Source organism: Pseudophryne corroboree, chromosome 10 (assembly GCF_028390025.1).
Source record: "Pseudophryne corroboree isolate aPseCor3 chromosome 10, aPseCor3.hap2, whole genome shotgun sequence".
NCBI lineage: Eukaryota > Metazoa > Chordata > Amphibia > Anura > Myobatrachidae > Pseudophryne > Pseudophryne corroboree.
The window spans coordinates 330213880-330229788 of NC_086453.1; the positions used below are offsets into that span (position 1 = coordinate 330213880).

The 15909-nt window shown below is 49.1% G+C and overlaps 1 protein-coding gene across 4 annotated transcripts in view; it reads left to right on the plus strand.

The window, feature by feature from the left end:
• Positions 1–15909, plus strand: part of DSCAML1 (DS cell adhesion molecule like 1) — a 392568-nt gene that overhangs the window by 321962 nt on the left and 54697 nt on the right. For all 4 annotated transcript variants that reach the window (XM_063943605.1, XM_063943606.1, XM_063943607.1 and 1 more), the window contains 5 exons: positions 618–737; positions 1075–1251; positions 7058–7257; positions 7359–7455; positions 7551–7679. In XM_063943605.1, the coding sequence (XP_063799675.1) occupies positions 618–737; positions 1075–1251; positions 7058–7257; positions 7359–7455; positions 7551–7679 (723 nt within the window). The remainder of the gene's footprint in view (positions 1–617; positions 738–1074; positions 1252–7057; positions 7258–7358; positions 7456–7550; positions 7680–15909) is intronic.

Below are 15909 nucleotides of genomic sequence, written 5' to 3' on the forward strand. Positions count from 1 at the left end.
TGCGTGTTTATGGTAATGAGATGCAGTGCTCTGCGTGTTTATGGTAATGAGATGCAGTGCTCTGCGTGTTTATGGTAATGAGATGCAATGCTCTGCATGTTTATGGTAATGAGATGCAGTGCCCTTTATGACCCTGAGCATGGGGTGAGATGCAGTGCTGTGCCCAATGCTGCTAGTCAGGAGCATTGCGCTGCTTGATTACCGCCACTGAGATGCAGATATTTTTCTACGCTGTGGTAAAGAGTGCATTGCTCTGCATGATGCTGGGAATTAAATTCAGTTCTCTGTATGATTGTGTAAGTGAAGTGCAATGCTCTGCATGTCCATGGGAAAGACATGCAGTCATCTGAGTAACCATTTGAAAAGTACTTGGCATAATACAGAATACAGTATGTGTTGTCTAATGCTCTGCAAGCTCTAGAAAGTTCTGCAATTGTGTCTTGCTCAGTGCCGTACCGGATCCTATGAGGTAAAACAGTCTGACCCTTTCATGTTGCTTTCAAGACAAATGCTCTGCAGCTTGAATCCTCTGCAGTAATGACATGCATTATAAACACCCGCCTGTTGTACTGTGTTCTGCAGTGAATGAGATGCTTATATGTTCCATCTTGTCACAGTTCCCCCCAGATTTGTGGTTCAGCCAAACAACCAGGATGGAATTTATGGCAAAGCTGGGGTCTTGAATTGTTCGGTCGATGGGTACCCACCTCCAAAGGTGGTTTGGAAACACGCCAAAGGTGAGTGCAGTGATGTAGCAATAGCAACCATGCCCCTGTCACATCCTACGCCACTACATTCTATGTAGACAGTAACAGCACCAACAGAACCAGGCTCTGCACCGCCACACCGCTTCATGCATCAGTGACAGCTGCCATTACACAATTCCGCACTGACATATTAATATCACACAGACGCAGTATCATCCTCCCCATTGTACCTACTGCAGCACTACGGATTACAGCTCTTCCCTGTCACACATCATTAAGTGTAGGCCCCACACGTGCAGCAGCAGCAGCTGCCGTGCCAGTGTCTCTCTTATGCCTATTAAGCATCTTTTCATTTGTCTCTCCCTAGGGAGCGGGAACCCGCAACAGTACCATCCTGTGCCACTCACAGGCCGCATCCAGATCCTGCCCAACAGCTCACTGCTGATACGCCATGTGCTGGAAGAGGACATTGGGTATTACCTCTGCCAGGCCAGTAACGGGGTGGGCACGGATATCAGCAAGTCTATGTTCCTCACTGTCAAAAGTAAGTTGTGGCCGTATTGTTACCTTTTATGTAAAGCCGTGAAAGGGTTAATGATCATTTCTGCAGGATGGGTTACATCGTATTACGGGTGACACTGATTAAATACATTTTCAGCGATGCTGATGACACCTGAACTTTGCCTGCATTCCAGTAGATCAGCCAGGAATTTGTGCATATTGTCATATAAAAGGCATTCTACATATATATATATATATATATATATATATACATACACATATATATCTTCAGAATGCTGGACATGAGAGCAGTAGCAGTACTCTTTTATGCTCTAATTACTATTTTGTTATTTCATGAAATCCAGCTTCCAGCCTCCATACTTTACACTTATCCTGTGACTGTCTCATAATCTGCACTTATTACAAAATTATACATGGGCTTAGTTACCAGATCAGCCACGTAAATCTGCCTCTGCATGCTTCGGAGATGAGCCACACATAAATTGGCTGCAGTTATGGGCAGCTGCGGAAGCCATTTTTACTACAGATCACACTTGCCTACCTGACCCTCTCCATGAGGGAGAAAATGCTCTGTTCCTGGACTTTCCTGGTAATGTATGATTGCCATCACCTGTGGTGAAACACCTTTCTTATCAATTACCTAGCTCACCACAGGTGATGGCAATCATACATTACCAGGAAAGTCCAGGAACAGAGCATTTTCTCCCTCATGGAGAGGGTCAGGTAGGCAAGTATGACTGGCTGCAGTTATGGGCAGCTGCGGAAGCCATTTTTACTACAGATCACACTTGCCTACCTGACCCTCTCCATGAGGGAGAAAATGCTCTGTTCCTGGACTTTCCTGGTAATGTATGATTGCCATCACCTGTGGTGAAACACCTTTCTTATCAATTAACTAGCTCACCACAGGTGATGGCAATCATACATTACCAGGAAAGTCCAGGAACAGAGCATTTTCTCCCTCATGGAGAGGGTCAGGTAGGCAAGTATGACTGGCTGCAGTTATGGGCAGCTGCGGAAGCCATTTTTACTACAGATCACACTTGCCTACCTGACCCTCTCCATGAGGGAGAAAATGCTCTGTTCCTGGACTTTCCTGGTAATGTAGGACTGCCATCACCTGTGGTGAGCTAGGTAATTGATAAGAAAGGTGTTTCACCACAGGTGATGGCAATCATACATTACCAGGAAAGTCCAGGAAGAGAGCATTTTCTCCCTCATGGAGAGGGTCAGGTAGGCAGGTATGCTACAGATATGTCCTCATACATCTTTGCTGCAGTCACCCCAAACATTCCCTTTGGCACGCCAGGTTGCGTGAGTATCTTCTAGCGCTGGGCGTCTTTTTTGCTCCTTTAAGGCCGAATATACGTCATAGTGGCAACGCAATGCAACTAGGACGCACAAGTAGACTGTGCTGATTAATTTGATATAGGACACTGGTATATCTGTATATGAAGTGCTACAATGTAGCAGCCGCAGCTTTTTTCCAATACAGGGCCTAATTCTGAGTTGATTGCAGCAGCAAATTTGTTAGCAGTTGGGCAAAACCATGGCCCTCATTCCGAGTTGTTCGCTCGTTAGCTGCTTTTAGCAGCATTGCACACGCTAGGCCGCCGCCCTCTGTGAGTGAATCTTAGCTTAGCAGAATTGCGAATAGAAATTTCTTTGCAGTTTCTGAGTAGCTTGAGACTATAGGGCCCTACACACTGGCCGATTTTCGGAAAGATATGAACGATCTCGTTCATAAATGAACGAGAACTCGTTCATATCTTTCAGTGTGGAGACTCCAGCGATGAACGATGCGCGTCCCCGCGCTCGTTCATCGCTGGTCTCCCGTCGGCTGTGCATGCAGGCCAATATGGACGATCTCGTCCATATTTGCCTGCACTTCAATGCAGCCGCGTGACGGGGGGAGTGAAGAAACTTCACTCCCCCCGTCACTGCCCCCCCGCCGCCGGGTCACTCGTCGGCCGTATCCGCCGTCGGGCAGCTCGGCGGCGGGTCGGCCAGTGAGTAGGGCCCTTTACTCCTACACTGCGATCAGTTCAGTCCTTTTCGTTCCTGGTTTGACGTCACAAACACACCCAGCGTTCACCCAGACACTCCCCCGTTTCTCCAGACACTCCCGCGTTTTTCCCTGAAACGCCTGCGTTTTTCCGCACACTCCCATAAAATGGCCAGTTTCCGCCCAGAAACACCCACTTCCTGTCAATCACACTACGATCAGCAGAGATAGCACTAATATGGTAATGCAGCCTTCTGCTTGCATTAGTGATCGGTGCTGCGTCCTACCTCCCAACATGCCCCTCTCCAGGAGGGACACAATGCTCTGCTCTTGGACTTCCCTCTTAATTTATGATTGCCCTCACCTGTGCTGAAACACCTTTCTTATCCATTCACCTGTCCAAAACAGGTGATGGCAATCGCAAATTAAGAGAAAAGTCCAGAAGCAGAGCATTGTGTCCCTCCTGGAGAGGGTCATGTTGGGAGGTATGGGGTCATCTGCCACACTATTGCACAGCTGCGTGACCCGTGGGGTTGCACAAGCCAGCCACCGCAGATCCAACAAAGAGGCCAGGAAATCTCTATCTTCTGACGGAAATCCTGGCCTCATCACTTCTCCACAGTGGCAGCGAAACTCTTCCATTTTCAGAAATAGAGGCCATCGCCACCCACTCCTCCCCCCCTCCCCGCACATCCGTTGGGACCTGAATAAGGCCCAATATCCTTTCAACTAATGTTAGGGATCGCAACTATAATCATTATTATCCGCACTTGCTAGGCCCATGCTAGGTGCAAGAGATCCGTCAGAAACTGATTTCCCTATCCCGTACGCCCGACTCGCGCGTAGCGTTTGTGTAAAATGCGCTGTATGTAAAAATGGTTGTTTGCGCCCATGCAAAGAGATCCGTCCGTCTCAGCATCAGCTACGTCTTGTGTATTGTTCACATAGTAACAACGGCAGGCACGGCCATACATAGCAACTAACTCTCCGGTTACACTAGAAATGGTAACCTTTAATATTTAAATACTATCTAGATAAAAGCAACTGTCACTAAAGGTAATAGTATACCTTCCAGCTCACCTGCTTACCGCAGTGTAATACAGATGTGCTTCTGCTTTCTCCAACCTCAGTGACCTGGGCTGAGGGAGCTCAATACCACCAACTGATCTACAGCAGTAATGGGACACGTAAAGTTACATTGGGGGTCATTCCGAGTTGATCGCACCAAGCAACTTTTTGCTGCTGGTGCGATCAACTAATCTCCGCCTATGGGGGAGTGTATTTTAGCATAGCAGGGCTCCGATCGCTTGTGCAGCCCCGCTATGCTAAAAAAGTTTCACTCAAAACAAGACCAGCCTTGGACATACTTACCCTGTGCGTCGGATCCAGCGATGATGGGCCCGGCTTTGACGTCACACCTCCGCCCTCCGTTCGCCTGGACATGCCTACGTTTTACTTACCACTCCCCGAAAACGGTAAGTTGACGCCCTGGAACGCCCTCTTGCTGTCCATCTTCTTGCGGTCGCCGCTGCGACCGCTTTCTTATCTGTCAGCATCGTTGCCCAGCAACCTCTGTCGTCAGGCAACGCCACGCGTGCACAATGCGCACGCAGCGCATGCGCATTCCAGACTCGTTTGCACCGCAGCGAAGAACCGCTGTGTGCGAATGGGTCGGAATGACCCCCATTGTGCTAAGTCTGGGCTGGCTATCCCAGGAACTGCAGAATAATGTTGCTCCTACCTGCAGAAGCAATATATGCTATGCAGATACCTTACACCTTCTTACACCCTGCAGGAGGTGATGTATGTGGTTTATTGGGTGTAGTATGTGTTGCCGGCGGTCGGGCTCCCGGCGACCAGCATACCGGCGCTGGAATCCCGTCCGCCGGTATACTGACAGCTGGGCGAGCGCAAATTAGCCCCTTGCGGGCTCGCTGCGAGCACGGTGGCGTCTCCCTCCAGGGGGGTCGTGGACCCCCAAGAGGGAGAAGAACTGTCAGTATGCCGGCGGTCAGTATGCCGGCGGTCGGGATTCTGGCGCCGGTATACTGGTCGCCGGGAGCCCGACCGCCGGCAAAGTGAAGACCACCCTGGTTTATTGTGTCAGCACTGTTTTTACATCATTAAAACAGTGACCCCTCTATAACATTCTATGCAGCAGAGGGATCACCATAAAACATTAGACATTGCATTAAATGCATTGTAAACTTCTGGTATATGTCACTTTCCAACACATAATAATAGTATATACTACAGTTGCTGGGTGGTTGGTTTGTGTTTGTACCGTGTGAAGGTGGTTTGTGCTCCGGGCAGGACAGAGTGTTGGTATGACTTCTTACCAGTGGCGTAAGTTCGTCCCAGTCGCCCGGAGGCAAGATAAATATTGGTGCCCCCCTATATTTAGATAAATATATGTATGTCTGAGTGCTTATATATATATATGTGTGTGTATAAATTATATATAAAATACGTGTGTGTGTGTGTGTGTGTATAAACTATATATATAATGTGTGTGTGTGTGTGTGTGTGTGTGTGTGTGTGTGTGTGTGTGTGTGTGTATATAAATTATATATATATATAATGTGTGTGTGTGTATAAACTATATATATAATGTGTGTGTGTGTGTGTGTGTGTAGTGTTCTGGGAAAAAAATTATATACTGTGTATATACATTTCGTTGTCTTTTATTATAAATCGCACATTTCTTAGCAGCCATACCCAGCATTAGAACCCATGACCTGTTACACTAACAGCAGACACTTTACTGATGGAGCTATTTGCTCCTGTAGAGGAAGCATGAGAATTCTAACTATATGAAGTTACGTGTAATTGTCAGAGAAGTAACTTCATATAGTTAGAATTCTCATATTTCAATTTTCCTATACAGGAGCAAATAGCTCCATCAGTAAGGTGTCTGCTTCCAGTGTAATAGGTCGTGGGTCCTAATCCTGGGTATGACACTTGTAAAATGTGCATCTACAGTATAATAAAAAGGATGTGATATGCAAGGTGCAGGGACCACTGATGAGATAGCGGCAGCTGTCAATTAACTTAATTTAATGGTGTCACAGAATGGGAGGCAAGGTGCCCCCCTTCAGAGCAGGAGCCCGGCGGCAGATGACTCCGTTGCCTCCCAGAGTTACGCTTCTGCTTCTTACATCTTTATCGTCACCTTTCCGTTCTCTAAATATATCCTTCTCTTTAATGTCTTGTTTTGTCTTCTCTTTCTTTTCCTCCTTATGCCTCCTCTCACTCCATCCTTCCCTTCTTTTTCTCTCTCCCACAGCTCTCCCCACCCTACTCTTCCTCTCCTTCTCCCCCTCTCTTCGGCCATACTACAAATTGAAATGATGTGGAGCGTGTCTCTCTGCCACTTCACTGGAGACGGCTTTACAAGCGCAGCGAGAGATAGCTCTGCTGCCTGCGGCCTCCGTCTGCTTCTGCAGCGCGACCTGAGCCTGTAATATCACTGAAGGGAGGGGGGGCAGTGCCCCCAGGTGGAGAGAACTCAGAATACTTACATTACAAGATCATGTACTCCTGATGTGCAGAGCAGTTTATGCTATTACTGTGCAGAGCAGTATGCAGAGGAATTCAAATGAGGGAGGCTGTTTATTATCAAGAGCCTGTGTAGGATGTGTTGTGTGTTTCTCTGCAGAGCATTGCGTTCTTTACAGAACAAAGTGTTCAGCGCACACCCTGCCAAATTCAGAGACAGCGTGCGCTCTATTCTAGTCTGCTTAACCATCACAAACCAGTCTGTTTCTGCATTGGAATTTTGCCTAATCCTTCTGTGTGTGTTTTTTCTTCTTCTTTCCCCTAGTTCCCGCAACCATCACCTCTCACCCCAACACAACCATTGCAATCAAAGGTCAAACAAAAGGTTTAAACTGCACGGCACGCGGAGAGCGTCCTATTATTATTCGCTGGGAAAAGGGAGATACAGTAATAGACCCAGACAGGAACCTGCGTTATCTGATTGCCACCAAAGACAGCGGAGATGAGGTCATCTCAACTTTGACGGTGAGAGTGGAGCCCACATGGGGGTGATTTCAAAGTCAAAAGAATTATTCGGAAAATACAAAGAAAGATCTTGTTTTTACTCTTACATTTGTATTCCGTAGCTCAAGCCTGCTGAGCGCGGAGACTCCGTATTTTTTTCCTGCCATGCCATAAATTCGTACGGAGAGGACAGGGGCCTCATTCAACTCACGGTGCAAGGTATAGACTGGGAGAGATGTCCAATGAGATATTGCTGACTTTGTGGTAGGTAGAGTGTTCGTTCATTGACCTCTTGGCTTTTTCCGGTCCTACAGAACCCCCAGACCCACCTGAGCTGGAGATTAGGGAAGTAAAAGCTCGCAGTATGAACCTACGTTGGACGCAAAGATTTGATGGGAATAGCATCATAACTGCCTTTGATATTGAATATAAGAACAAGTCAGGTGAGAATCACAGGTGTAATCCGAGTTCTATTGCTGTATGAGATTTCTGCTACTCTTCTCCACACGTATCAAAGAGCACATGTAAACTATACACAGAGTCGGCACAGTTGGGTTACACCAGTCACCTGGAGAATGCTGCCTGTCAGTTCATTTGGAACCATTCACCCTATGAAATGCCTCAAAGATTTTACTGGGTCCCAGCGAATGTGTGGGTGACTTACCCTAAATATCAGCATCCGCCACATAAATGTTCTGTTTTGGATGTAGACATAACTCAGAGGTATCACTTAGCGCTCAGAAACTATGTCACGGATACAAGCTCTCTCTACCCCTAAAGCATACCTCCCATTAATTGGCAGATGGTCATTTGGAATGGTGGCGTAGCTACAGCATGACGGGGTGGGAGGGGTCTGCAGTGATTATATGGAAACCTACCACAAATAACAACAAACTTCCAGAAAGACAATTTAATTTGAAAGATTCTTTTTTTCTTTTTCTTAACGGGACTCAGAGCCCCACAATTGTAATGTTCAGCTATGAACCGTTACTGTAATGGGCCCAACGCACTGAAAGATTTAAGTGAACGATATGAACATTCTCGTTCATTAATGAACGAGAACTCATTCATATTGTTCAGTGTGTAGGCACCAACGATGAACGATGCGCGGCCACGCGCTCGTTCATCGTTGGTGCCCCGTCGCTTATACAATCTCGTCCATATTAGCATGCAGTGCTGTGGAGCCGGGTGACGGGGGGAGTGAAGAAACTTCACTCCCTCTGTCACCTTCCCCCCGCCGCCGGGTCGCCCGTCTGCCGTATCAGCGGTCGGGCAGCTCGGCGGCGGGTCGCTGAGTCTGTAGGGCCCATAAAATACTATGTTCAGCGTTAAGCTGATATACTGCTGTAGCTGTGTTAATTATCACCGCTGAACCCTGTTGCAAACAGCTGAAATTCCACACACCCCTTTTTAATGATATGCCGGCGGTCGGGCTCCCGGAATCCTGACCGCCGGCATACCGACAGCTGGGTGAGCGCAAATGAGCCCCTTGCGTGCTCACTGGACCCCCAAGAGGGAGAAAAGCTGTCGGTATGCTGGTCGTCGGAAGCCCGGCCGCCGGCAAACTGAAGACCACCCCTTTTTAATAGTGTGCTAAAAAGGTGAGAGCTTTATCAAAGCTTGGAGAGAGAGATAAAGTGGAGAGAGATAAAGTAACAGACCAACCAATTGTCGTGTTTCAAAAACAGCCTGTAAAATGACAGGAGCTAGTTGGTTAGTACTTTATCTCTCTCCAACCTCTCCCAAGATGTGGTGCAAGACAAAAACCTGAGAATGCAGTCACTTCAGCTGCTGTGATATCACTGTCCTCAACCCAATAGGTGCATCTACCAATCTGCACAGTGCAGTACTGTCAAGCTGTCAATCACTCATTACCCGCTCAGTGAAGGAGACAAGCTTATCCTAACATAACACTTGTAGCACAGAGGTTAAAAAGAGCAATGTCGTATGGGGCATAAAGGGCCCATTACGGTAATGCAGCGTTAGGGGCCCGTGCTTAAAGGGTGTCGCCAGCCACCACAGAGACTTGGCCAACCATTATATATATATGTTAACCCAACCTCCATAGGCCCTGCAGGAGGGCCGACGGGGGATATCGCTAGCAATGACATGCTGCAGAATATCACGTGGCTCCCCCATATTGGACCCGGCATCCAACATGGGTTGACATCTTGACGTAGAGGCGGCTGTACCACGAAATGTTGGTACAGATGGAGCCTCGCTCATCTAGCCTTCTCTGCTGCACCTAGGCACACCAAGGTTTATTAGCATAAGCCTTTCATCTATTGTTCTCAGCTGCAATACAATACAGAGAGAACAATTCAACAGGGGATTAAGTCATTACAGCAGAGGATTAAGTCCGACTGACCTGCCTGAGTTAATCCTGTTAAAGTGATAGATGAGCAGGGCTCCATCTGTATGTCACTGTGCTTTATACAGTTGGATTTACACTAAGCCTCGTGAGTGCCGCTGCTTGTTTGAAGTGGGAGATATTGGTATTGTCCAGAGGGCACCGGAGCCGGTCGTGACTTAGGTAAAGTGCCAGTCCATTGGACTATTTTATATATGTACAGTACTGTGCAAAAGTTTTAGGCAGGTGTGGAAAAAATGCTGCAAAGTAAGAATGCTTTCAGAAATAGAAGTGTTAATAGTTTATTTTCATTAATAACAAAATGCAAAGTGAATGAAAAGAAGAGAAATTTAAATCAAATAAATATTTGGTGTGGCCACCCTTTGCCTTCAAAACAACATCAATTCTTCTAGGTACGCTTGCGCACAGTTTTTGAAGGAACTCGGCAGGGAGGTTTTTCCCAACATCAAGGAGAACTAACCACAGATCTTCTGTGGGGGTTCACTACGGCTGGCCGGCGGTCGGGCTCCCGGCGACCAGCATCCCGGCGCCGGGAGCCCGACCGCCGGCTTACCGACAGCTTGGCGAGCGCAAATGAGCCCCTTGCGGGCTCGCTGCGCTCGCCACGCTACGGGCACGGTGGCGCGCTACGCGCGCCACACTATTTTATTCTCCCTCTATGGGGGTCGTGGACCCCCACGAGGGAAAATAATTGTCGGTATTCCGGCTGTCGGGCTCCCGGCGCCGGTATACTGAGCGCCGGGAGCCCGACCGCCGGCAAACAGAAGACCACCCTTCTGTGGATGTAGGCTTGCTCAAATCCTTCTGTCTCTTCATGTAATCCCATACAGACTCGGTGATGTTGAGAGCAGGGCTCTGTAGGGGCCATATCATCACTTCCAGGACTCCTTATTTTTCTTTACACTGAAGATAGTTCTTAATGACATGGGCTGTATATTTGGGGTCATTGTCCTGCTGCAGAAAATATTTGGAGCCAATCAGACGCCTCCCTGTTGGTATTGCATGATGGATAAGTACCTGCCTATATTTCTCAGCATTGAGGATACCATTGACCAAATCCCCAACTCCATTTGCTGGAATGCAGCCCCAAACAGCCCTTCGGTGAACAAACTGCCTTCAGTTACAGCCAAATATTTCAGTTCAGAGCACCTGCTGCCATTTTTCTGCACGAAAGTTCCTATGTTTTTGTGCATAGTTGAGTCGATTGGCCTGGTGTCCACAATTCTTCCATGAAAATGCTTCAATTCTTCCATGAAGACCACCTCTGGCCAGACTTCTATGAAGAGTAGTACCTGGGTCCCACTGGTTTCTGCCAGTTTTGAGCTGATGCCACTGATGGACATTTTCCAATTTCGAAGGGAAGTAAGCATGATGTGTCTTTCATCTGATGCACTAAGTTTCCTTGGCCGACCACTGCGTCTACGGTCCTAAACGTTGCCTGTTTCTGCTGCGGGGTACACTGGGCTCCACAAGGAATGGACAATGGGGGTGTAGAGTAGGATCTTGATCCGAGGCACCAACAGGCTCAAAGCTTTGACTGTTCCCAGAATGCATAGCGCCGCCTCCTATATCACCCCGCCTCCCTGCACAGGATCTCAATTTTGTAGTTGGTGCTGCAGTAGCAGGCACTTAACAGAGGGGCTGCTCCAGGCAGCCCTAAGAAGAGCTTTTTTTCTGAGGAAAAAAGTGAAGACTTCAAGGGTAGCAGCAGTGTTACATGTCAGTGGACATTCACGGCTGCAGCTCCGGCTCTCCCCAGCGGCGCTGTACACTCCAGAGCCCTTGTTGCCGGGTAACTACAGCAGGAGGCTCCGGTTTTCTTCTTGTCAGGCACACACGACGGGGGCTCTCCGGGATCGCGTGGCCGCGCTTCGGGAGGTGGTAAGTGGGTCCCGCTTGCGGGACCCGGTCTTTATCGCGATCTGGCGCGGTCAGTGGGAAGCGGGCCGCGCGCGCTGGCGGTGGACACTGTGGCAGTACAGGCGATCCCACTAGATCACCAGGGCATGGGACAGGTCAGGTTTTCTCTATAAACCGTTTTATTAGAGCCCGCAGTACCCCGTGGTTTTGCCAGCAGGGGGATAGAGCTTGGACCTGAAGCCCCTCCCCCAGCCCCAGGGTGCCATTTTCTGCAAATGTTCCCGCCCTGGAGCTGCATATCTGTCTCTCCCTCACTCCCTGGCAGTGTCTGCGGCGCCATTATCCCTCAGCTCACTGTTCCTGGGAATGCTTGGGCAAATCCTCCTATGTAAAGCCGCCTGGTTGTCAGTGCTGTGACTTTACAAGACACTTAAGTATTCTACCTGCCATTTTAGTCAGTGTTAGTGAAGAAAGAGTGCATTTAGTCAGGGTTTCCTAGTACAATTACCCTGTGATATACATCCAGTTCTTACTGTGTACTGTTATATCTATTGTTATATAGCTGTATAAGCTAGTCCAGTGCAGTATTATTGTTAGTAATAACCTCTGCATTGTACAAACTGTGACTATTTGTGTGTGCATTTGATAGCTGAGTGGTGTCCATTTCGTGTCTTTCACTCAACCTGATATCCCTATATTCTATAACCTGAGGGGGCTTGGTGCGTCAGGTTTTATCTGATGTAGGATTTTCACAAATATATACTGTATTACGTATTTTTCTCTGTGATTTAGTCACCATATCTCTCCTTTATCTCTGCTGGTGCTGACTACACTGCGCAGGGGTTTGGGCTAGAGGTATTGTGCTGCTGACAAATTGTACGGTGTTACCTGATATTGCAAGTTATATCATGTCTGCTTCTGAGGGTAACGGTTCTGGGGCTGAACACACTGTTGGTGTTGCTGAAGCCGCAGATACCTATGAGGAGAATATAGCAGCTTTGGGCTCTGGGTCTGGGGGCTCCTTGCCCCCCAGTGGGACGGTGGCAACGAGGGCAAATAATGACCCGCCGTGGGCCGCTTTTTCCACGCTTCTGCATACGCTAGTTCATAAACTAACACCCCCTATGGGACCCCCAATGCCGGTACAACTGTTTGTGGTCCCTGCTGCTAACCCGCCGTGGGCGGACGATTTATCTGCTCAATTAAAGAAGTTGAACTGGTCCCTGACTACTAAAAAGTCTGACCGTCTTTCGCCTACGTCCAAGGGGTCCTCGAAGCGAGCGCTTGTCTCCTCACAGTCCACTGCTGTCACTGACGCCTCTTCGGATGAAGACGGCACTTACCCTGACCCCACAGGTTCTGACTCAGATACGGCTGGGGAGGGTGGTTCACATGTGGATGTTCCTGATCTTTTGGAGGCTATTAAGTTAATTTTACAGATTATGATCCCGAGCCATCCATTCCTCCTAAGAAACCAGATAGGTTCAAGCGTCAGAAGGTGATTAAACAAGTTTTACCTCACTCTGACCACCTAATTGATATACGTCAGGAACCCTGGGAAAACCCGGGTACGAAGTTTGTGCCTCAAAAGAAGATGCTGGCTCGCTATCCCCTCGCGCCGTAGCTGTCTAAGAATTGGGAAACGCCTCCTCCAGTGGACTCACATGTGGCTAGGATGGTGGTTTCCTCATCTCTACCGGTCACCACTGTCACGTCTCTAAAAGAGCCTACGGATAAACGTGTGGAGGGTTGTCTTAAAGCGATTTACACCCTCACCGGTGCTGCACAAAGGCCCACTATTGCAGCTACTTGGGCTGCAGAGGCCATTGAAGCATGGGCCTTGGAGTTAGATGCTGAAATCTCCTCTGACCATGCTAGACAATGCTTGTCTTATATTGTCACAGCTTCTCGTTATATTAAAGAGGCGGCTTCTGATGCCGGTATCCTGGCACCCAAGGCCTCTACTACGTCAGTCCTGGCTCGCCGGATATTGTGGCTAAGATCCTGGTCTGTGGATCTGGACTCTAGAAAAACCCTGGAGGTACTCCCTTTTAAGGGAGATATTCTGTTTGGGGAGGACTTGAATAAGATAGTGGCTGACTTGACTACTGCCAAAACTGCCTGTCTGCCAAGTACTGCTCCTTCGGTGTTGAAGGCTAAAGGTACTTCTTTTCGCCCCCTTCGTCCTTCAGGTAAAGCAAAAGGTCAGGCGTACAAACCTGGTAAGCCTAAGCCCAAAAGAGCCTGGGCGGCCCGTCAGCCAGCTTCCAAGACAGATAAGCCTGCCGCATGACGGGGCGGGCCTCCCTCTGGGGGATCCCAGGGTGGGGGACAGGCTTCTAGGGTATACCCAGGAATGGTTGAAGACCACTTCAGATGCCTGGGTACGGGAATTCGTCACTCGAGCTTACGCCATAGCCTTCAAAAACCGACCCCCTCATCGATTTTGCCAGACAGATGTCCCGTTGGACAAGACAAAGGCAAACACTCTACATTCGGTGGTACAGACCCTCCTGGATACAGGTGTCGTAGTACATGTGCCCCTTGCTCAGAGGGGCCGGAGGTACTATTCTCCGCTGTTTCTAGTCCCGAAACCGAATGGGTCCTCCCGGCCCATTCTCAACCTCAAGGCATTGAACAGGTTTGTGAAGGTTTCCAAGTTCTGGATGGAAACCCTTTGCTCTATAGTTCTGGCCTCGGAACCTGGGGACTTCATGGTCTCCCTGGATGTACAGGATGCTTACCTGCATATTCCTATAGCATTGTCTCATCAGCAATACCTGAGATTGGCGATTGGCAACTGCCATTACCAGTTTTGGGCGTTATCTTTTGGTTTAACAACGGCTCCGCAAGTCTTTACAAAAGTCATGGCGGTGACGACGGTGGTACTCCGCCGTCAAGGGGTCAGGATACTGCCGTATTTGGACGACTTGTTAATACTGGCAAATTCCCCAGAACTTCTCCTACGTAATCTAGATGTGACGGTCCGGTTTCTGCAAGCCCACGGGTGGCTCATCAACTGGAAGAAGTCATCCCTGATCCTTGCTCAGAGCATGGTGCATCTGGGAGCACTATTGGACACTCACAACCAGCGGTTGTTTCTGTCTCAGGAGAAAGTCCTGAAACTTCAGAACAGGATTCGTTGCTTCCTATCTCGTCTGCAAGTGTCGATACATTCGGCAATGCAGGTGCTGGGCCTCATGGTGTCAGCATTCGACATGGTGGAGTACGCTCAATTTCACTCTCGCCCTCTCCAGAGGCTGATTCTAGCCAAATGGGATGGCCTGCCTCACCGGATCCGGTCTCAAATGATCTCATTGACTCCGGAGGTCCGTCTGTCGCTGCTCTGGTGGCTCCGGGACCAACAACTGTGCAGGGGCCGTCCGTTCTGGATATCCAACTGGGTCCTGTTGACGACAGATGCCAGTCTAAGAGGTTGGGGCGCGGTGCTGGAGCAACACTCCCTTCAGGGGCGGTGGACCAAGGAGGAGTCCCTCCTCTCGATCAATATTCTGGAGTTGCGGGCGGTCTTCAATGCCTTGAACCTAGCCCAGCATTTAATTCAGAACCGTCCTGTTCAAGTACAGTCGGACAATGCCACCACAGGGGCTTACATAAATCATCAAGGCGGCACTCAAAGCCGCCTAGCAATGAAGGAAGTCTCACGGATTCTACAGTGGGCAGAACGCCATCTACCGGCCATATCGGCAATATTCATTCCGGGAGTCCTGAATTAGGAAGCAGACTTTCTCAGTCGTCAGGACGTACATGCCGGCGAGTGGGGCCTCCATCCAGAAGTGTTTCAACTCCTAGTGGAAAGGTGGGTCCTTCCAGACGTAGATCTGATGGCGTCTCGACACAATCACAAGGTTCCGGTCTTCGGAGCAAGGACAAGTGATCCTCAAGCAGCATTCGTGGATGCGCTGGCGGTACCGTGGAGGTTTCGGCTGCCGTACATGTTCCCTCCGGTGTCACTCCTGCCCACGGTAATTCGGAAGTTCAAGCAAGAAAAAGGAATTCTGCTTCTCATAGCTCCAGCGTGGCCCAGACGGCACTGGTTCTCAGACCTGCAAGGCCTACCGTCAGAGCGTCCAATTCTACTTCCACAACGTCCAGACCTCCTCGTTCAGGGCCCCTGTGTCTACCAGGACCTAGCCCGGCTGTCTTTGACGGCGTGGCTCTTGAAGCTTCCGTCTTAAGGGCTAAGGGGTTTTCTGAGGCGGTCCAGCCTCCCTATGTCCCGCCTGTGGCTCCTTGGGACTTGTCGGTGGTTTTGGAGGCGTTACAAGAGTCTCCGTTTAAACCTATTGGTTCTGCTGACCTTAAGTGGCTTTCCCTTAAGGTGGTGTTTCTGCTGGCTATTGCTTCAGCTAGAAGTGTGTCGGATTTAGGTGCTTTGTCCTGTAGCTCCCCATATCTGATTTTTCACCGTGACCGGGCGG